Below are 22,331 nucleotides of genomic sequence, written 5' to 3'. Positions count from 1 at the left end.
TTGAGTCCTCACCAGCTGATATCGTATCAAGAGAGATATCCATATCCTTCTCCTGATCCTCCTCAACTGAGGCCACAGACCACTGACTCCCCTCTACCACATCCCTTTCAACACTCCCCACTTGCACCCCATCACTCGTACCAGGCATCTCCTCCACTACCTGGGAGACTAGCCCCACCTGAACCCCATTACTCGTAGTGGGCATCTCCTCCACTACCTGGGAGACTAGCCCCACCTGAACCCCATTACTTTTAGTGGGCATCTCCTCCACTACCTGGGAGATTAGCTCCACATGAACCCCCTCCTGTACCCAAGCACTCATAGTGGGCATCTCCTCCACTACCTGGGAGATTAGCTCCACATGAACCCTCTCCTGTAACCCATTACTTGTAGTGGGCATCTCCTCCACTACCTGGGAGATTAGCTCCACATGTACCCTCCTATACCGCAGCACTCGTACTGGGCACCTCCTCACCAGTCTGAGGAAATGGCCCTTCAGATCCGTCCTTACCTTCTACAACAATATTTTTCTGCTGCATAACATTTCCCTCTGGTACAAGTTGCAACTCTGTGCCCTCAACACGGACAACTTGTTCCTCAGCAACAGATGCTTGTGGCTGCTCTACCGCTGTCAGCCCACCTCTCCCTACATCAGTGGGCCCAGGCGTTACGAGGACCACCTGCGCCCCTCCCTCTGCCTTCTCGGGCAAGCATGTCGCTTATGACCAACATCCCCACACTCAAAACACCGTTGACTACCCGTACTAGCATAAGCCATATACAGTCTATTGTCATACTTGACTTTAAACGATAACTCCAAAGTCTGCTCCGGTGAGTCCAAAAACATAAACACCTGTCGCCAAAACGACATAACCTGTTTCAACGCCGGGTGTTTGCAACCCAATGGGACAACCTTAATTGAACTTGCAAACTTCCCAAAACGCAATAACTCACGCTCCAATAGCTCATTTGGAATAAACGGCGGTACATTTGAAATCGTTACCCTTGTTGACGGAGAAAAAAGCGGCGTAACTTGAATAAACATTCCTTTAAGAAGTACGCCATGCTCAACCATACGATCAACAAGGCGCTCTTCTTTAAGAAATACCACCACCGCTTTATTCATCCGTGACGCATAAGCAACATTCTCATATCCTACCTTCTCTCCTACGGCGACCAGAAACTCCTCCACCGTGACAGTAGCTTCAGTAACACACCTAAAGCCGTGCCGAAGTGACAGGGACGGCGTCCCCACCAAAATCAGGGTAATTTCGACACGAAAAACAATATACTTAATTCTACCACAACAAGAAAATGGAAATAATAACCTTAATCATGCATAGAAGAAAAAAACGATATCACCAAGAAAAGGAAAACCAAAAGAAAACCCAGGATATCTAACTCTACACAACACTCGCACTTAGCACTCACTCAAACAATTCCCAGCATAGAGAGAGACAGAGAGAGAAAGAGAGGGTGAGAGAGATAGAGATAGAGAGATAGAGAGATGGTATAATCAGTCAGATGCTGACAGCTGTGAGACCATGTCTATATCTCAGGGAGAGACCCAAAGGGAAGACTTGAGGGCTACATCCCAAATGGCACCATATTCGCTTTATAGCCCTACTGGGCCTGGTCAAAAGTAGTGCACTACATAGGGAATAGGGTGCCTGTTGGGACACAGACAAAGACTCAAGGAGCTACTGCTCCTATTCTCTGTCCCACTGACAGGGTTGACAAGGCCACCCTCAGTTAGACTCAGACAGAATGGAGGACACTGGGTCTACTCTGTCTGTGTGACTGAATGCAATGACTTGACTTGCAATGACTGTCATTTCATTGTATTCACTCGCATGTGGTTGTTAAAATGCACTGATTGTAAGTCGCTCTGGATAAGAGTATCTGCTAAATTAGTAAAACGAATATCTGTCTGTCAGAGTGAGTTAGTTATCAGAGTGATCTACACTCAACAAAAATATAAACACAACATGCAACAATTTCAAAGATTGTACTGAGTTACAGTTCATATAAGGAAATCAGTCAATTGAAATGAATTCATTATGCCCTAATCTATGGATTTCACATGACTGGGAATACAGATGTGCATCTGTTTGTCACAGATACCTTAACAAAAAGGTAGGGCCGTGGATCAGAAAACCAGTCAGTATCTGGTGTGACCACTATTTGCCTCATGCAGCGTGACACATCTCCTTCACATAGAGTTGATCAGGCTGTTGATTGTGGCCTGTGGAATGTTGTGCCACTCCTCTTCAATGGCTGTGCGAAGTTACTGGATATTGGCGGGAACTGGAACACGCTGTTGTACACGTCGATCCAGAGCATCCCAAACATGCTCAATGGGTGGCATGTCTGGTGAGTATGCAGGCCATGGAAGAACTGGGACATTTTCAGCTTCCAGGAATTGTGTACAGATCCTTGCGACATGTGGCCGTGCATTATCAGGCTGAAACATGAGGTGACGGCGGTGGATGACTGGCACGACAATGGGCCTCAGGATCTTGTCACGGTACCTCTGTGCATTCAAATTGCCATTGATCATATGCAATTGTGTTTGTTGTCCGTAGCTTATGCCTGCGCATACCATAACCCCACCGCCACGATGGGGCACTCTGTTCACAACGTTGACATCAGCAAACCGCTCGCCCACACGACGCCATACACGCTGTCTTCCATCTGCCCGGTTCAGTTAAAACTGGGATTAATCTGTGAAGAGCACACTTCTCCAGCATGCCAGTGGCCATCGAAGGTGAGCATTTGCCCACTGAAGTCGGTCACGACGCCGAACTGCAGTCAGGTCAAGACCCTTGTGAGGATGACAAGCATGCAGATGAGCTTCCCTGAGACGGTTTCTGACAGTTTGTGCAGAAATCCTTCGGTTGTGCAAACCCATAGTTTCATCAGCTGTCCAGGTCTCAGACGATCCCGCAGGTGAAGAAGCTGGATGTGGAAGTCCTGGTCTGGCGTGGTTATACGTGGTCTGCGGTTGTGAGGCCGATTGGACGTACTGCCAAGTTCTCTAAAAGGACTTTGGAGGCGGCTTATGGTAGAGAAATGAACGTTCAATACTCTGGCAACAATTCTGGTGAACATTCCTGCAGTCAGCATGCCAATTATAATTGCACGCTCCCTCAAAACTTGAGACATCTGTGGCATTGTGTTGTGTGACAAAACTGCACATTTTACAGTGGCCTTTTATTTTGACCAGCACAAGGTGCACCTGTGAAATGTTCATGCTGTTTAATCAGCTTCTTGATATGCCACACCTGTCAGGTGGATGGATTATCTTGGCAAAGGAGAAATGCTAACTAACAGGGCTGTAAACAAGTTTATGCACACAATTGGAGATAAATAAGCTTTTTGTGCATATGGAAAACTTCTGGGATCTTTTATTTCAGCTCATGAAACATGGGACCAACACTTTACATATTGGATTTATATTTTTGTTCAGCATAGTTATCTGGTCATGTCTGTCAGAGTGATCTAGATAGCTTGTAATGTCTGTCAGAGTGATCTAGTTATCTGGTAATGTCTGTCGGTCAGAGTGATCTAGTTATCTGGTAAGTTGGGGATATGACTAAATGTGTGGCCCAAGGGAATTTTAATTTCTTGGTGTCAGAGTGACTTGAGCTAGTGGTTTGAGTGGTTTCTGCTGTTAATATTAGATGGATTAATTATGGATCATTTTGATATATTAGAAGCTCAGCTGGATACCACACTTCTGTATATTAGAGCTAAGACATTTTTTATGAAATATAATGGAATACAGAGACACGCATTTAGGTCTTTGAAGTGTCTGAGTGATGAGTCATGCAGCTGAGGGATCCATTTTGTCGTAAGACACACACATACACACACACACTTACTCCACATTCTTGAGCGAGATCTTCTGATTCGGTCTGGCCGATGACACTGTGATGTAGATATGAAGCGCCGCCAGCCGCAGTGTGACGTCAGACTTCCAGTCCATGCCGAAGCGCTCTTTGATGACGTCATTGCGACTCTGTGGTGGGGTGGGGGTAATGTCATGTTATTCAGGTTATACAGTTTTAGGCACAGCTATAACAGAGATGGATGTCCTTGTCAGGAACCTCTTCCAGCAATCTTATGCAAAGGGGTGAGACAGAGAGACATTAAAGTTGCACTGATTACTTAATTGATTTGTGTTGGACATGTTGTGAAACTGGTTTTGCTACGTCTATATACCGTCTTGGTATGGCAGAATCTCTAGCATGTGAGATTTACTATAACTCCATTCTAGAATGAGATGGAGAAGGACATAAATCTGGAACTACTCATTTGTGTCAGAGGTTCTAAGCCTTCAGTTGGCTCAGTGGGCCGAGGGGCTCCGCTGCAGAAAGAACCCCTTGATGATCCAAACAGAATCATGAGGTTTTTATCCATGGTATCCCCACCTAGAGGTACCTGAAAGCTGTATCCCCACCTGTAGAGGCACATGAAGGCTGTATCCCCACCTGTATGTAGAGGTACTCGAAGGCTGCAGGGTCCCTCCTGAGCAGGTCTGCCGGGTCCTTGGGGAAGAAACAGATGCGAAAGAGACACTTCATCCCCTGGAAATACGTCCTGTGCACCACCTGAGGAGAGAGAGGGAGACGGCATGAATAACATCTATATCATAACAGCTTCCTTCACAACAATGGAAGGCGATACCATGCCATATCGAGTATAATGTAATCTATCTAATCTATAGATTATATTTCTATGAGTGTAAACATGAGTGCCGGTCAAATTGACATGGTCTGAAGGGCTTTGTCCTTGGTAGTGATTCTAATTCTAATGTGGTGATACCATTAAATCTAGCCTGGTTGAGCCGGACTCACCATTGAGCACAGCATTCAGTCTGGTTTAACCAGGCTATATTACACCTACACTGCTCTTAGAATGACTGTAACACAGTAATCAGGAGGAATACAGTAACTTTTGGCTCCCTTACATGTGAGAGTGGCTGGTTCTCCTGCAGCATGTGTAGTCTCTGGTTCTGGTCCAGCCCACCTGACTCCAGCACCAAGGCAAAGTGCTCGATGTAACGCAGGGACAGGCGGTCCTGCAGGGATGAGATCACATCCTAGAGAAGGAGAAAGAAAGAGAGGTTTATTTGCAGTTTATGGATAGCATTTATCTCTTGCAATATTTATGAAATATTTACTGTCCTACTGTGTTATGATGTGAATCTGGGCTATGTTGATTATTCTGCCACAAATACACCAAATGATCCTGTTTTCTTCTCCATTGAGGTCATAGGTTAGAGGTCATCCCCTATCTGTATTATGGTGACCTGCCAGAGACCTGGCTTTCCATTTGTCCAAAATGGCACCCTATTCCCGAATTGTCAAAAGTAGTGCACTATATAGGGAAAGGGAATAGTGTATTATTTGGATCATAGTGGCCAGAGATCTACAGTGGGGGGAAAAAGTATTTAGTCAGCCACCAATTGTGCAAGTTCTCCTACTTAAAAAGATGAGAGAGGCCTGTAATTTTCATCATAGGTACACGTCAACGATGTCAGACAAAATGAGGAAAAAAAATCCAGAAAATCACATTGTAGGATTTTTTTATGAATTTATTTGCAAATTATGGTGGAAAATAAGTATTTGGTCACCTACAAACAAGCAAGATTTCTGGCTCTCACAGACCTGTAACTTCTTCTTTAAGAGGCTCCTCTGTCCTCCACTCGTTACCTGTATTAATGGCACCTGTTTGAACTTGTTATCAGTATAAAAGACACCTGTCCACAACCTCAAACAGTCACACTCCAAACTCCACAATGGCCAAGACCAAAGAGCTGTCAAAGGACACCAGAAACAAAATTGTAGACATGCACCAGGCTGGGAAGACTGAATCTGCAATAGGTAAGCAGCTTGGTTTGAAGAAATCAACTGTGGGAGCAATTATTAGGAAATGGAAGACATACAAGACCACTGATAATCTCCCTCGATCTGGGGCTCCACGCAAGATCTCACCCCGTGGGGTCAAAATGAACGGTGAGCAAAAATTCCAGAACCACACGGGGGGACCTAGTGAATGACCTGCAGAGAGCTGGGACCAAAGTAACAAAGCCTACCATCAGTAACACACTACGCCGCCAGGGACTCAAATCCTGCAGTGCAAGACGTGTCCCCCTGCTTAAGCCAGTACATGTCCAGGCCCGTCTGAAGTTTGCTAGAGTGCATTTGGATGATCCAGAAGAGGATTGGGAGAATGTCATATGGTCAGATGAAACCAAAATATAACTTTTTGGTAAAAACTCAACTCGTCGTGTTTGGTGGACAAAGAATGCTGAGTTGCATCCAAAGAACACCATACCTACTGTGAAGCATGGGGGTGGAAACATCATGCTTTGGGGCTGTTTTTCTGCAAAGGGACCAGGACGACTGATCCGTGTAAAGGAAAGAATGAATGGGGCCATGTATCGTGAGATTTTGAGTGAAAACCTCCTTCCATCAGCAAGGGCATTGAATATGAAACGTGGCTGGGTCTTTCAGCATGACAATGATCCCAAACACACCGCCCGGGCAACAAAGGAGTGGCTTCGTAAGAAGCATTTCAAGGTCCTGGAGTGGCCTAGCCAGTCTCCAGATCTCAACCCCATAGAAAATCTTTGGAGGGGAGTTGAAAGTCCGTGTTGCCCAGCGACAGCCCCAAAACATCACTGCTCTAGAGGAGATCTGCATGGAGGAATGGGCCAAAATACCAGCAACAGTGTGTGAAAACCTTGTGAAGACTTACAGAAAACGTTTGACCTGTGTCATTGCCAACAAAGGGTATATAACAAAGTATTGAGAAACTTTTGTTATTGACCAAATACTTATTTTCCACCATAATTTGCAAATAAATTCATAAAAAATCCTACAATGTGATTTTCTGGATTTTTTTTCCTCATTTTGTCTGACATCGTTGACGTGTACCTATGATGAAAATTACAGGCCTCTCTCATCTTTTTAAGTGGGAGAACTTGCACAATTGGTGGCTGACTAAATACTTTTTTTCCCCACTGTATTTGTTCTCCTCTCACGGTGTTGCATTGGGATCAATATTCTGTTTACTAGCTAGGTTTCCATCCAATTGGCGACAGATTTTCATGTGTAAATTCTAAAATCTGCATAAAGAAACAATGCGCAATTTCCCACCAGTGGTGTGTTTCCACCAAATGGACATGTTGAGGATAAAAGTCAGTGCGTGATGACGTGGTGCACGCAAAATGTACTTTTTCGCTTAAGTTTTCATGTATCATATACAAAATCTAAAGTTCAATGTGTTATTCCATCGCATTTTCAACTCTACCAATAGTTTTGTCACAAAAACTGTTGCATTAAATGGCAAATGTGCCTAAACTGGTCTGGTCTTGGCACGTACAGCTCGTAGATACAGTACAGATAGGCTGTGAGGGTAGGTTAGTCTACATGATGAGATTATTATGGAGCAAGAATATTTTTATTTGTCAAACAGCAGTCAAGCATCGATCATGTAACCGGAATAAGACCCTCGATATTTAATGGAAAGGAGCATCAAGTTCACCCTGTGTAGTCCCCTGTAGCTCAGTTGGTAGAGCATGGCGCTTGCAACGCCAGGGTTGTGGTATGAAAATGTATGCACTCACTAACTGTAAGTCGCTCTGGATAAGAGCGTCTGCTAAATGACTAAAACGTACAGTTGAAGTCGGAAGTTTACATACACTTAGGTTAGAGTCATTAAAACTTGTTTTTCAACCACTCCACAAATTTCTTGTTAAAAAACTATAGTTTTGGCAAGTCGGTTAGGACATCTACTTTGTGCATGACACAAGTAATTTTTCCAACAATTGTTTACAGACAGATTATTTCACTTATAATATACTGGATCACAATTCCAGTGGGTCAGAAGTTTACATACACTAAGTTGACTGTGCCTTTAAACAGCTTGGAAAATTCCAGAAAATTATGTCATGGCTTTAGAAGCTTCTGATGGGCTAATTGACATCATTTGAGTCAATTGGAGGTGTACCTGTGGATGTATTTCAAGGCCTACCTTCAAACTCAGTGCCTCTTTGCTTGACATCATGGGAAAATCAAAAGAAATCAGCCAAAACCTCAGAAAAAAATGGTAGACCTCCACAAGTCTGGTTCATCCTTGGGAGCAATTTCCCAAACGCCTAAAGGTACCACATTCATCTGTACAAACAATAGTACGCAAGTATAAACACCATGGGACCACGCAAGCCATCATACCGCTCAGGAAGGAGACGCGTTCTGTCTCCTAGAGATGAACGTACTTTGGTGCGAAAAGTGCAAATCAATCCCAGAATAACAGCAAAGGGCCTTGTGAAGATGCTGGAGGAAACAGGTACAAAAGTATCTATATCCACAGTAAAACTAATCCTATATCGACATAACCTGAAAGGCCGCTCAGCAAGGAAGAAGCCACTGCTCCAAAACCGTCATAAAAAAGCCAGACTACGGTTTGCAACTGCACATGGGGACAAAGATCATACTTTTTGGAGAAATGTCCTCTGGTCTGATGAAACAAGAATATAACTGTTTGGCCATAATGACCATCGTTATGTTTGGAGGAAAAGGGGGTTGCTTGCAAGCCGAAGAACACCATCCCAACCGTGAAGCACGGGGGTGGCAGCATCATGCTGTGGGGGTGCTTTGATGCAGGAGGGACTGGTGCACTTCACAAAATAAATGGCATCATGAGGAATGAAAATTATGTGGATATATTGAAGCAACATCTCAAGACATCAGTCAGGAAGTTAAAGCTTGGTCGCAAATGGGTCTTCCAAATGGACAATGACCCCAAGCATACTTCCAGTTGTGGCAAAACGGCTTAAGGACAACAAAGTCAAGGAATTGGAGTGGTCATCACAAAGCCTGACCTCAATCCTATAGAAAATGTGTGGGCAGAACTGAAAAAGCGTGTGCGAGGAAGGAGGCCTACAAACCTGACTCAGTTACACCAGCTCTGTCAGGAGGAATGGGCCAAAATTCACCCAACTTATTGTGGGAAGCTTGTGGAAGGCTACCCGAAATGTTTGACCCAAGTTAAACAATTTAAAGGCAATGCTACCAAATACTAATTGAGTGTATGTAAACTTCTGACCCACTGGGAATGTGATGAAAGAAATAAAAGGTGAAATAAATAAATTCTCTCTACTATTTTTCTGACATTTCACATTCTTAAAATACAGTGGTGATCCTAACTGACCTAAGACAGGGAATTTGAACTAGGATTAAATGTCAGGAATAGTGAAAAACTGAGTTTAAATGTATTTGGCTAAGGTGTTTGTAAACTTCTGACTTCAACTGTACATGTAAGTTCATCATAACTTATTTCACCTGTAGCCTAATAAACTGCATGGTTTTCCGAGTCATAGTGGGAGGACCACACACCTTATCATCGTGTGACTTCCAAGTTTACTTCCATACGATGGTTATTTGATAGAGGGATTATGATTATGACTAAAATTGTTAACCCCAATACTGATGATGACTGTGTGAACTGTGTTAGGGTTATCATTATAAACCCACTAACAGAGGGGGTGAGTTAGAAACTGCTGAGACAAACATTCCAGGATGAAGGGGACTGAGAAACTGGTTAATGGCCGCCTAAAGGTGGGCGGATCAAAGTGCCTTTGTGTGAAGTGGTATAAAAGCTGTATATGTGTTCTTTGGCGGCAGAGCTCTCCATGATTAAACATACAGATCATTCTTGCCGGTTGTGGACCTTTGTTTAATTCATGATTAAACCAGAGCCTTACACCCTCTGGGAATTATTCAGAGCATTAAGTTTGATTAGAGAGAGAGAGAAATTCTCGTGACAAATGGTCCTTTGAGCGGAGCTCAAAATACGTCTTTATTGTTCTGAGGACACCGAAAACCGTGCACGGGCGGATGATAACATCCGTATAGAATAGACGTGGCCTTCGACGTTAAGGTTATAAACAGGCCGGTGATGAACCTTATGAACGATAAAGACGTTGACGAGATCTGAAAAAGCATTTAAATCCCAACTGCAAGGAGGAGGTCTGTAATTTTTATTCATGGATTTTGGTGAAATGATTTCAACTTGTATAAGATTAGTAATTCTTGTGAAGGGCAGAGAATAATTACCAAAATCTCATAAGACTTGCCATTTTCTAGAGTGGTATAAAGGAAGGAAGGGGGTCTGAAATGACTCAAGGTAATAGGCCGATACCAAAATAAACGAGTTAATATTGATATTGTACTGGGTACAGTGTTTACAATATAAACAGGAAGGGAGATAATTATCATTGTGTGAGATAGATACATTTAAACAAGTCAAGAGTCATAAACAACTGGGGATTTGCTCTAACTGTCTGTTTCATGAAACTAGAGCTTTATGACCTCTGGGTTACGGATAGTGTTAGCAAAAAATCATATAAGGTTGTATACGTGTGAGACCTAATGATCCATCGAAATACGTGATAATTGTTTCAAGGAAGGGACTAAAATAGGTTGCGTGAGAAAAAAATGGTTGTCCCATCCGTTTCATGAAACTGGGGTCTTAAAACACTCTGGGTTACGGGTTGAATAATTTAAATGGTTAATTACAAAAGCTGATCATAACATTTGCTCAAAAGTCGCACCTAATAATAAGTCCCAAGGAAAATAATTATTGATTGAATTATTGCTAAATGATAAGGGAAACGGGGGGGATTTCTTCTTTTTCTACCATGGGAAATAAATATTCTAAAGAGGTCCGAGGATTAACGGGAGATGAAAGATATAGGTTAGGAAGAGATCAAAGGAATATTTATTATGGATCCATTTGGGAGAAGAGGTATGGATTTATTGGGCATCTCGATGTAGAGAGTTGAAGAGATTAGAAGGCTATAATAAGCCAGGGAGGCAGAATAGGGGAGGAGATAAGAGGAAGTGCTTTAACTGTAACAAGGAAGGTCATTTTGCAAGAGAGTGTGAGGCCCCGTGTAAATACTGTAACAAAACAGGTCATAACCATCGCGACTGCAGAGATAAAGGAAAGGGCAGTGTCCGGGAAATTACAGTCTATTTTTTGGTTCCACGGGTAAAAAGGTTGAAGAAGTGATTTGTGTCGATTAAGAATTGGCTAAAAACACCACGAAGGGATTATTTGGGAGGTACCTATACATTTCTAACGATATATACGTATGAACTTGCTCACCCAAACGTAGACGTACGTCATGGGTGAGAAAGTAGAGAATATGAGTTTAAGGTTGTACCATTGTTGGATCATGTGATAAGGTTTAATGGGTAATCGGACCATAACTAATGTGGTTATAGAAGTAATGTATAATATAGTAGAAAGCCAATATAGGGTTCCATTGAACTATTATGGTTTATTGGGCATTTCAATGGCATAAGGTGAAATCTGTATGTGTGAGTGGAATTCAACGGCTGGTATGGGTGGTAACCGGATACTACTGAGTATTTGGTTTGGTGATGTTGAATGGAAGATTTGTAGCGTGGTTTGGGTTAAATAGAAAGACTCACTTATTCAACAGGAATAGGTGCGGGGAGAGATAGTTTTTGTGTTGCCGAATGAGGTGAGAGTTAAAAACTACTGAGAATAGAGAAGTATTATGGACATACTATCGTAATTAATAAACTGAACCAAACATGACGTTACTACAGCAATAGAGGATGGCTAATGTTGTTACGTTAGTTTTTAAACCCGATGATAGAGGTAAATGCAGAACGCTGTTTGAGAGTGTGTTTTATTTTGGCTACTAGGGGGTTTAGTGTTTGAGATGAAAGGGCTGGCTAGTTGGGAGTGATGACGTGGCTGGCTGTGGGACATGGAAGTGGTTGTTTGGCGTGCTTTGAAAGGATCGCAGATTTTGTGGAATGACTGGCAATGTATGTAGAGGGTCCCTGGTTTGAACCCAGGTAGGGACAGTGGGTAAAGCTTTCGCATTGGGGCTATGGACCTAGATTACTAGGTGGATTGGGAAATGTGAAAGGTTGAATTGGATAGCTTAAGTAGAAGTATTCTAGAAAGGTCTATTAAAATATGTTATTAAGTAGTGATGGGTTGTGGTTACAAGTACTAATGACATGATTTCGTAAGAAGGAAGATGATTAGGGCAGGTCCCGCGCCTCTCCCGTTGTGTAGGAAGGGGGGGAGAAGGGGTGAGAGACACTACATAGTTCAAATGATAGGAATAAAATTAAATGTATGCTTATCAACGATAGCAAGTATTTGTTTTATTAATTAGGGCCTAATCAGAGAGAACAGTTAAAGAAATTGAATAGCGAACTGAAAATTGCTATAGAGTTTGAATTTTGAATTGAGAAAAAAAATTAAGATTATGGTTCTAGTTCGCGGGTAAAAGAGTTGTACTTGCTTGACTGTATCGAGCAGAAGTTTGAATAGTTGAATGAAAAGCATTTCTTTGACAAATTCTAATGGTTATTACTTTATTGTATAGGTTGGGTAACACCAGTGGTGTATGAAAATAATTGGTGATTTCTAAAACGATAATCTGTTTATGGTACGTTGAACAATGGGATATAGTTGTGACTATTAGGATGATGGATTGAATAAACATTGGTTATAAGTATGAAGTTATTAAACAATAGGTTTTTATTTTAAAAACATCAATGCAACAGGTTGCGATGATTAAATTAATAGAAAGGGGTTATAGGTTTATATTAGAAGGTGTAGTGAACTTAATGAAACGTGGTATTATATAGTGTCTTCCAGGATTGATGGAAGTCTCCTATAGCATTATGTTAAGGGGATGCCTGGGATAAAATATAATGTCTTACTTACACGGAGTATGTGATTGTATTGGCTAATGAATGAAATATGACATTTACAGGGGCGACAGGAACAATAGAAGGGGAGACAGATTTTCCTATGGTGTTGATCAAATAATTGATAATGGATCATTTGAGATGAGATCACATGGAGCAGATTTAGGGGTTCAATAATCATTGTGAGATTTAAAGAGGATATGATCTGAAGGGTAATCAATTAAACATAATCATTGTATACTCGAGGAATTTTGAATGGTTTTATAGATTAATTATGAGGAATTAGATTGATACAAACGATTATTGATGAGTTAGGACTGGGGATATCTGTATCATGTTTTGTGTGTACTTACCATCTTTAGATTACTGATGGTAATTGAAGGTTAACAAAATGTATAATTCCTCTTCCAGGAGAAAGAGATTAGCTTATCTCATTGGAATGTTGCCCAGGGCTAGGGGGAGCAGTTTAGTGGAGTTAGGCAGTATTTACGTCGTAAAAGTGAGCTACCAAATTAAGTGGGGCCTGGCTATTTTTGGGGGTTGTTTTTCAATTGGGTTTTTCAAATTAAAAACAACACACCGAGTATGATGTCTATAAAGGGTTGTTATTTTGATTTTAGGGGATTTTCAACAGGTCAAATGTGATAAGTCTTAAAGGAGCACACACAGTGAATTTTATGGAGTTTTTCAGTTTTGACGCGGAGTTTAGGGTATACATGATTTCTTATGAGAATAAATGTCATGAGGACTTAATGAACACTTGGGATAAGTAACATTTATGAAATATTTAGGATGATGGTAAGAGAATTTATTGGTACATTTGCAGATTGTAGCAAGAGAATGAGCAGTAGTAATTAATGTGTTATGGGTTAGATTAAAAGTTTTAGAGGTGTGTAAGTGAAGTGGGAATCCATGGCTGTCCTACGGCTGTCCTACGTTATCAGTGAATGAAAGCAGAAGGGAACCTTTTGCTTCTCTCCTCAAACAGAGAGGAAAAAGCTGCCAGGGTTGAGCAGAGTTCAGGCTAAAACCTTTGTCTCTCCTTTGCTATCTTCTTGATTGATTACAGCATGAAGGGGGGTTTGTGTTAGGTTTGAAAGATTTAAGTATGGACCTGTCATGTCCAACCATCAGTCTTAAGGTCAAGCCCGGGAGAGCTGGGGTAGAACAGAGTTTGAACTAAACATGAGTGTTTTTACAAGATAAGGGATTTATTGATTGGATTACTATTGATTCTGAACTGAATGAAAGTCGAATTTAGCTGCCATAATAGACAAAGGAAGTGGGAGGAGCAATAAAGAAGCAAGGGACAGTCTCAAAAATAAATAAGGGATGGCAATTGGATGATAAATTACCAATATTACCTAAGTGATTGTTTAGGTAGGTGGTAATATTGACACATGGGCAGAGACATGTGTCAAGAGGGGGATGATAGTAGATGGTAGGATTAAATAATAAATATACGAAGGAGAGGACAAAATACTTAAAAAAAAGTTTTTTAGATACAGTCTAGAAAGAGAATACTAATGGGAATGGTATGATTAGAGAGGGGTTAAGGAAAACACACAGGAGAGCAGGAAGAAATGGGGTACAAGGTCTACCGATAGTATTAATGACGATCAGGAGAACTCCAGATATTGCCAATGGAGAAAAGATTTGGTAGACCATACAGAATGCCCGAGTTAGGAGGACCGGAGCAGGCAGAAATAGAAATTGAGAGCACCCTAGCAGAACACGTGAGAAGGTAGTTTATTAACCACACCGGTATGTCAGAGGTTTTGTGCCCCACAGGTGAACTAAAGGAGAAGGTGACCCACTCTATCCGACCCGGTGACTGGTGTGGATCCAGTCCCTAAAGAAGAAAGACTGGAAGCAGGCCTGTTGGGAAGGGCCCTATCAGGTTATATTGATCACTGGGTCCACGTTACCCACTGCAAAAAGGTAAGAACACATACAAGCACCACTGAACACACGCAGAGTTAAAGAGAAGAACTAGACCAATAGGGTCTGGGGATCACCTCTGTTAACGAAGATCTCCTACCCCGACCTATCATCACTGTAGTGTGTTCTCAGGGTGTGAGGATGGGGTAGTACCAAGCAGAAAGTCTGAGGACAGGAGAGGGTTGGCGTTTTTTGGGAATATGGGTGACTTGAGCTGCATCATAGTCTCGGCAATGGTCTTGATATGTCAAGATCCACCACCAATTACGCTATGCCCTTACCATTGTTAAGTAGTAAAAGAGAAGAGAAGCGACCCGACATACTGACCGTCAAGGACGAGTGGCCTACAAAATGGGAGTCAGAGAAGGGCAGACTGTAGGATTCAAAATAAGGGTTAGGGACGTAGCCAACGGGTGGGGTACATGTCAATAAGCAACTTGGGATTATAAAATCCCATTATATTCGTGTTCGGCCCCCACGGCGGATTGTTCCTAGACTCAAGTGTTTAAACACACTTGGGGACGGGGATATGAGACCGGGCGGGACTGAACATCCAGATGGGGGGTAAAGAGAAACAAAGACATCACCAATTATCAATTGGAGATAGTAGTAATGTGAGTGACTTAAGTTCAGAAGCACAGAAGATAATTCTGAACCTTACAGCCCCTGTAACCGATGTGTGGTGGGCGTGTGCCAGTAAAGGCGGTATAAGGCGGAGAATACCAAAAGGATGGCTAGGTACGTGCGCCCTGGTTCTACTGATTCCGCTAGTTAGAATTAGTCACCAGGAACCAAGGAAAGGGTTAAACAGATGTAGGAGGAGTTTTAACAAGAAGGACAATAGCCCTATTTAGATGAATGCGATTGGGGTATCAAGGGGGGTACCGGATGGATACCGAGCTATGAAACAAGTAGGGGAAGGGTTTACTACCACGTTCTTTTGGTGGGTGACAATAAACAAAATTGTGGATTGGATTAATTATATCTATTACGACCAACAACGATTTATTGGCCAGACTAGGGATGCAGTAAAAGGGATCTCTGAACAATTATCCGCCATCTCACTCATGACTTAGGAAAAGAGGTTGGCTCTAGATCAGGCAGAAAGGGGCGGTGTCTATAGAATGGTGGGCCATTTTTGCACATTTATCCCTAACAACACCACACCGGATGGGACGGTCACCAGAGCTCTTGCAGAATTAACTGCTCTAAGTGAAGAATGGGCTGAGAACTCAGGAGTTAGTACATCTTGGATAGGGTGGTTTGATGAAATGTTTGGTAAATGGAAAACCATAGCAGCCACCATCTTGGCGACAGCCAGCGTTTGTATGGGTATTCTTGTATTATGTGGTTGTTGTCTTGTTCCCTGTATCCAAACGTTGGTGAGTAAGGCGTTGGAGAATGCAGTGTCTCAACCGAAGGTGAGATATGGAGGGAATCCGGACTCTGACCAGTGAAATGTGAAAAACTTTCTTCCAGGCTTGGTGGATGACGAGGACTTTGACCCTGAAAGACCGCAATTGGATGAAACGTTTATTAGTTCTGACGTATGAAGATCAGATTGATCATGCTTGTAAATACATTTATCCTAAGGGTGTAAAAATGTAGTAAAAGGGTGGATTGATAGAGGGATTATGATTATGACTAAAATTGTTAACCCCAATACTAATGATGACTGTGTGAACTGTGTTAGGGTTATCATTATAAACCCACTAACAGAGGGGGCGAGTTAGAAACTGCTGAGACAAACATTCCAGGATGAAGGGGACTGAGAAACTGGTTAAAGGCCGCCTAAAGGTGGGCGGAGCAAAGTGCCTTTGTGTGAAGTGGTATAAAAGCTGTATATGTGTTCTTTGGCGGCAGAGCTCTCCATGATTAAACATACAGATCATTCTTGCCGGTTGTGGACCTTTGTTTAATTCATGATTAAACCAGAGCCTTACACCCTCTGGGAATTATTCAGAGCATTAAGTTTGATTAGAGAGAGAGAGAAATTCTCGTGACATTATTATATCAATATTTGCACATAAAGGCGTTTCCACCACCATTTCTCGCTAATTAATTTTACTTACACAAAACAATCCCACCATGTTGAACAAACAAATTATCTTTCGACATTTATAAAATTGTATCGAAACTTCCTGTTTCCATCACAGCTGTCGTGACTTTTTGTTATACGGTATGACTTTACTCGCATAAAAACTGTGGATGGAGATGCGGTTATTGGTAGCCCTCTTGTGTGCTGTGTTTCTCTCTCTCTCTCTCCCTCTTTTCTCGCTCCATTTCCTCCTCTTTCTATCTCTCTATTCCCCCCTCCCTCCCTCTCTCTCTCTCTCTCTCTCTCTCTCTCTCTCTCTCTCTCTCTCTCTCTCTCTCTCTCTCTCTCTCTCTCCCATTCCCCTCTCTCTCTCTCTCTCTCTCTCTCTCTCTCTCTCTCTCTCTCTCTCTCTCTCTCTCTCTCTCTCTCCCCCCCACACTGCAGAGGAGATGTAGCCTAGGCCCGTACTGTCTGCATTCCAAATGGTACAGTATGGTCAAAAGTAGTGAACTATATACTTTAGGTAATAGGGTTCCCCATTTGGGACGCGGTGTGTTTTTCTCTCTGCTCCTTGCCTTGTGGCTATGCCTTGTGGGTAAGATTTCATAACATATTTCAACTCAGACAAATATGCTGGGTTTAGACAATATTTCATGAGCGATGTAATGAGTGTTGTTAGCCTATGAACAACGTCTGTGAGTGTGTGTGTGTGCCTGTGTGTATGTGCAGCCAACGACCTATCATAACAGGTAGTTTGAGTACTGTAGTCTCCTAAATGAAAGGGTAGATGGTGGATGATTGTCCTACCAACAGAGACGGAGATACATTCACCTTGAATTACAGTGGTGCGAATACAAACTGACTGTCTGCTAAAAGAAAACAAGGATAAACTGTATGGGCAGTATTGACCAAGGATTACAATGACAAAAATCTGATGCTACACAAACAAACAGTGGATGGAGAAAAAAAAAGTCATTTTAGTCAGGTGGAAAGTCTGCCAGTATACGGCGTAAATCGTACAGTTGAATCGCAATGTACACATTAGTCACTAAAGAGATCTGGTGTGGCTTCCTATAGTGCAATTGATTGATTTGCATTTGACATTTTAATGTGATTCCATTTAATTAGGCCACAGAAGAGCTCTCTCTTGTTCCCTCACGTTCTCCTTCCTTCCATTTCTCTCACTCTCTCTCTTTCTCCATCCATTTCTCCTTTTATTTCTCTCCCTCCACCCATTTATGTCCCTCCCTCCCTCCCTCCCTCCCTCCCTCCATCCATTTCTCCATCACGCTCTCCCTCAATGAGCAGGAAAAGAGATTTGTGAAATCTAATATTGTGCCTTAATGGTAAGAGATATCAGAGTCGTCTCAGAGCCTGACAGTGAGTTGGTAATGGCTTCTGTCTCCTGACTGACTGCTGGATGTCATTACAATATTACAAAATGTGTCCCAAATGACACCCTATTCCCTTTTGGCCCAGGGCTTTGGTCAAAAGTAGTGCACTATATAGGGAATAGGGTGCTATTTGAGACGTGGCCACAGCCATTATAAAATACTGTGATTTGAAGGAAATGGGCTTCTCAGAACTAGGCCTGTTCCTAAAACACTGTGGAGGGAGTCTTACTGTCAGTGACGTTATTAAATATTTGTATTTTTTGGGGGAAGTGATGGTTATACCCACAGGGCACAGGCGTCAGTTCAACGTCTAGTTTTGATTTGTCATTGGATTTAGGTCCAAAGTTGGCTTCCCTTACGTTGATGACTTTTTGCAAATCCAATCAGTTTTCCACGTTGATTCACCATCAGATTACATTTTCTGGTTGAAATGATGTGGAAACAACGTTGATTCAATCAGTTTTTGCCCAGTGGGTAGTCAATATGTTTGCATTTCATGTGCAGTTTAAATGGGCATGAAAATATACAAAGAAATACCATGATTTGTTTACATATATTTGACATTTGTATCTTAAAGCATCATTGAGAAATAAATTATTGAAGTTGGAACATTTGTGACATTTTGGGATTACCCAAGCCTCCTTTAAGACTCCATAATGTTTCATCTGTAGGCGCTACAAAGCAACATTTGGTGCTATATGAAGTCTACCTCGTACTCTGTAATACGAGTAGTATTTTACAATGTATTGTTGAACATGATATACTCTACGGGCATATCAAAGTTCCAGATCTCTGCTACCTTTTAGAGTAGCAGAGATAATTTTATACGGATACATTGGCATAGTAGGCAATGTAACCAATCAAAACCCTCCTTTTACTTGTATCATTGCACATCCTGCAAATCACCAGCAGAGGGTGACAATTTGAATCCATTTTCACATTCACTCTGTTGGTAACGCGTACAAATTGGACCCTAACTGTACACGTACCCTGACGGTGGTGCGGCTGTCAAACGTAAAGGACTTGATCTGACCATTCTCCAGGAACACCTTCAGCACATTTGGTATGAGTAGCAAAGAGTCGTCCTTTAGCATTGTCTGTGAGAGAGAGAGAGATGGAGAGACAGAGAGAGAGACAGAGAGGGTGGAGAGAGAGACAGAGAGGGTGGAGAGAGAGGACAAGATGAAGAGAGGCAGAGAGGGAGAGAGAGAAAGAGAGAGGGAGGGAAAGAGAGAGAGAGGGAGTGAAAGAGAGAGCAAATGTAAAACCTTAGTGCCTTATAGCAGTAATATAGAGGCAAGATGAGGTATCTGAGAAAGTACTTAAAAGGTCAATATCGTACATCAAAATGGTACAGTACATTTAATCAACCCCAGAGTAGGGGATCAGGGCTATAATTGAATGGAGTTGGAACTCCGGAACTGTGGAATGTGCAGAGAGAAGTACATTCCATCTAAAAGCAGTTAAGAAGGGACCAGGCTAGAGCTTCCAGAGTTCCATGGAGAAACAATACCTTAATTGAACTGGGGCAGCCTGAATAGGGACACAACTCTGCTTTAGGAACCCTGCCTGGATACATTGTGTTGTGATCAAAGAGCAGCTTATTACATTTCCTCAATACATCCATTTAATATGTATGCGCCGGTGCTGCAAGTACAATTGGAAGCTAGCTGGCTGAAAATACTATAAAGTACAGTGGTTGCGTAGGCCAGGGAGAGCTGCAGGAGGCCTGATAACTCAAGGTTATTCTGCTTTTATCAGCCACTCATCAGAAAAGTTTCCTCTGCTGGAGTTGAGTTCAGCCCAGGTAGGGAGAAGGGGCGTGACAGGTATTCACTCTTTCCAGAGGTGCTGTCACCAGGGGGGTGAATGAGGTAAGTAGAGAGAGTTGGTGACTCAAAGCCCCCATCACACACACACACACACACAAACACACACACACACACACACACAACACACACACACACACACACACACACACACACACACACACACACACACACTGCTGGTCTGAAAACCACTTGGAAAACAGAGAGAGTTGAGGATGGGGAAGATGAACAGTGTAGCCAGGTACATGGAACTGAAAAGGGTTCTACCTGGAACTAAAAAGGGTTCTACCTGGAACCAAAAATAGTTATTCAAAGGGCTCTCCTATGGGACAGCCGAAGAACACTTTTAGGTTCTACAGTGCCTTCGGAAAGTATTCAGATCCCTTGACTTTTTCCAAATGTTGTTACGTTACAGCCTTATTCTAAAATTGACTAAATAGTATTTTTTCCCTCATCAATCTACACACAATATCCCATAATGACAAAGCAAAAACAGGTTTTTAGAAATGTTTGCAAATTTATTGAAAAGAAAACTAAAATATTACATTTACATAATAATATGCCATTTTGCAGACACTTTTATCCAAAGCGACTTACAGTCATGCGTGCATGGTCCCGGGGATCGAACCCACTACCTTGGCGTTACAAGTGCCGTGCTCTACCAGCTGAGCTACAGAGGACCACGTAAGTATTCAGACCCTTTACTCAGTACTTTGTTGAGGCACCTTTGGCAGCGATTACAGCCTCGCGTCTTCTTGGGTATGACGCTACAAGCTTGTCACACCTGTATTTGGGGAGTTTCTCCCTCTCAAGCTCTGTCAGGTTGGAAGAGGAGCGTTGCTGCACAGCTATTGCCAGATCTCTCCGGAGATGTTCGATCGGGTTCAAGTCCGGGCTCTGGCTGGCCCACTCAAGGACATTCAGAGACTTGTCCCGAAGCCACTCCTGCGTTGTCTTGGCTGTGTGCTTAGGGTCATTGTCCTGTTGGAAGGTGAACCTTCGCCCCAGTCTGAGGTCCTGAGCGCTCTCCCTGTCCCTGCTGCTGAAAAACATCCCCACAGCATGATGCTGCAACCACCATGCTTCACCGTAGGGATGGTGCCAGGTTTCCTCCAGATATGACGCTTGGCATTCAGGCCAAAGAGTTCAATCTTGGTTTCATCAGACCAGAGAATCTTGTTTCTCATGGTCTGAGAGTCCTTGAGGTGCCTTTTGGCAAACGCCAAGCGGGCTGTCATGTGCCTTTTACTGAGGAGTGGCTTCCGTCTGGCCACTCTACCATAAAGGCCTGATTGGTGGAGTGCTGCAGAGATGGTTGTTCTTCTAGAAGGTTCTCCCATCTCCACAGAGTAACTCTGGAGCTCTGTCAGAGTGACCATCGGGTTCTTGGTCACCTCCCTGACCAAGGCCCTTCTTCCCCGATTGCTCAGTTTGGCCGGGCGGCCAGCTCTAGGAAGAGTCTTGGTGGTTCCAAACTTCTTCCATTTAAGAATGATGGAGGCCACTGTGTTCTTGGGGACCTTCAATGCTGCAGAAATGTTTTGGTACCCTTCCCCAGATCTGGTTTTTGTTTTATAGATAGGTGTGTGCCTTTCCAAATCATGTCCAATCAATTGAATTTACCACCGGTGGACTCCAATCAATTTGTAGAAACATCTCAAGGATGATCAATGGAAACAGGATGCACCTGAGCTCAATTATGAGTCTCATAGCAAAGGGTCTGAATACTTATGTAAATAAGGTATTTCTGTTTTTTACATTTGCAATGACAATACATTTGCAAACATTCCTAAAAACCTGTTTTCGCATTGTCATTATGGGGTATTCTGTGTAGATTGATGAGGAAAAAAATTATTTAATCAATTTTAGAATAAGGCTGTAATGTAACAAAATGTGGAAAAAGGGATAGGGTCTGAATACCTTCCGAATGCACTGTAGGTAGCCTATCTCCTGTTAGAGGCTCCCCAGTTATCTCTCCTGTTAGAAATGTCAACTTGTGTACTCACTGATTCCACTCTTATAACTAGGTCTCAGTTGGATCTGGGCTATGGTGCACAGTGATGTCCAACAGGTCTGGTTAGCAACACACACCAGGGCTGCATCCCAAATGTCATCCTATTCCCTATTTAGTCATCCTATTCCCTATTTAGTCATCCTATTCCCTATTTAGTAATCCTATTCCCTATTTAGTCATCCTATTCCCTATTTAGTATTCCATATTTAGTAATCCTATTCCCTATTTAGTCATCCTATTCCCTATTTAGTCATCATATTCCCTATTTAGTGTTCCCTATTTAGTCATCCTATTCCCTATTTAGTCATCCTATTCCCTATTTAGTCATCCTATTCCCTA

At 42.5% G+C, this 22,331-nt stretch overlaps 1 protein-coding gene across 1 annotated transcript in view; it reads right to left on the bottom strand.

Annotated features, from left to right (window-relative positions):
- The window catches only part of frmpd3 (FERM and PDZ domain containing 3), a 35,678-nt gene extending 16,432 nt beyond the window's left edge, over nt 1-19,246 (bottom strand). The window contains exons 1-4 of the mRNA XM_041845801.2: nt 19,139-19,246; nt 4,973-5,104; nt 4,494-4,613; nt 3,885-4,021 (exon numbers count right to left, since the gene is read on the bottom strand). Of these exons, the coding sequence (XP_041701735.1) occupies nt 3,885-4,021; nt 4,494-4,613; nt 4,973-5,104; nt 19,139-19,243 (494 nt within the window). The 5' untranslated portion in view covers nt 19,244-19,246. The remainder of the gene's footprint in view (nt 1-3,884; nt 4,022-4,493; nt 4,614-4,972; nt 5,105-19,138) is intronic.
- Nucleotides 19,247-22,331: the final 3,085 nt, after the last annotated feature.

Source organism: Coregonus clupeaformis, chromosome 3, assembly GCF_020615455.1.
Source record: "Coregonus clupeaformis isolate EN_2021a chromosome 3, ASM2061545v1, whole genome shotgun sequence".
Lineage (NCBI taxonomy): Eukaryota > Metazoa > Chordata > Actinopteri > Salmoniformes > Salmonidae > Coregonus > Coregonus clupeaformis.
Note: the sequence above shows the minus strand (reverse complement) of the source record. Positions and strands in the feature narration are given on the sequence as shown.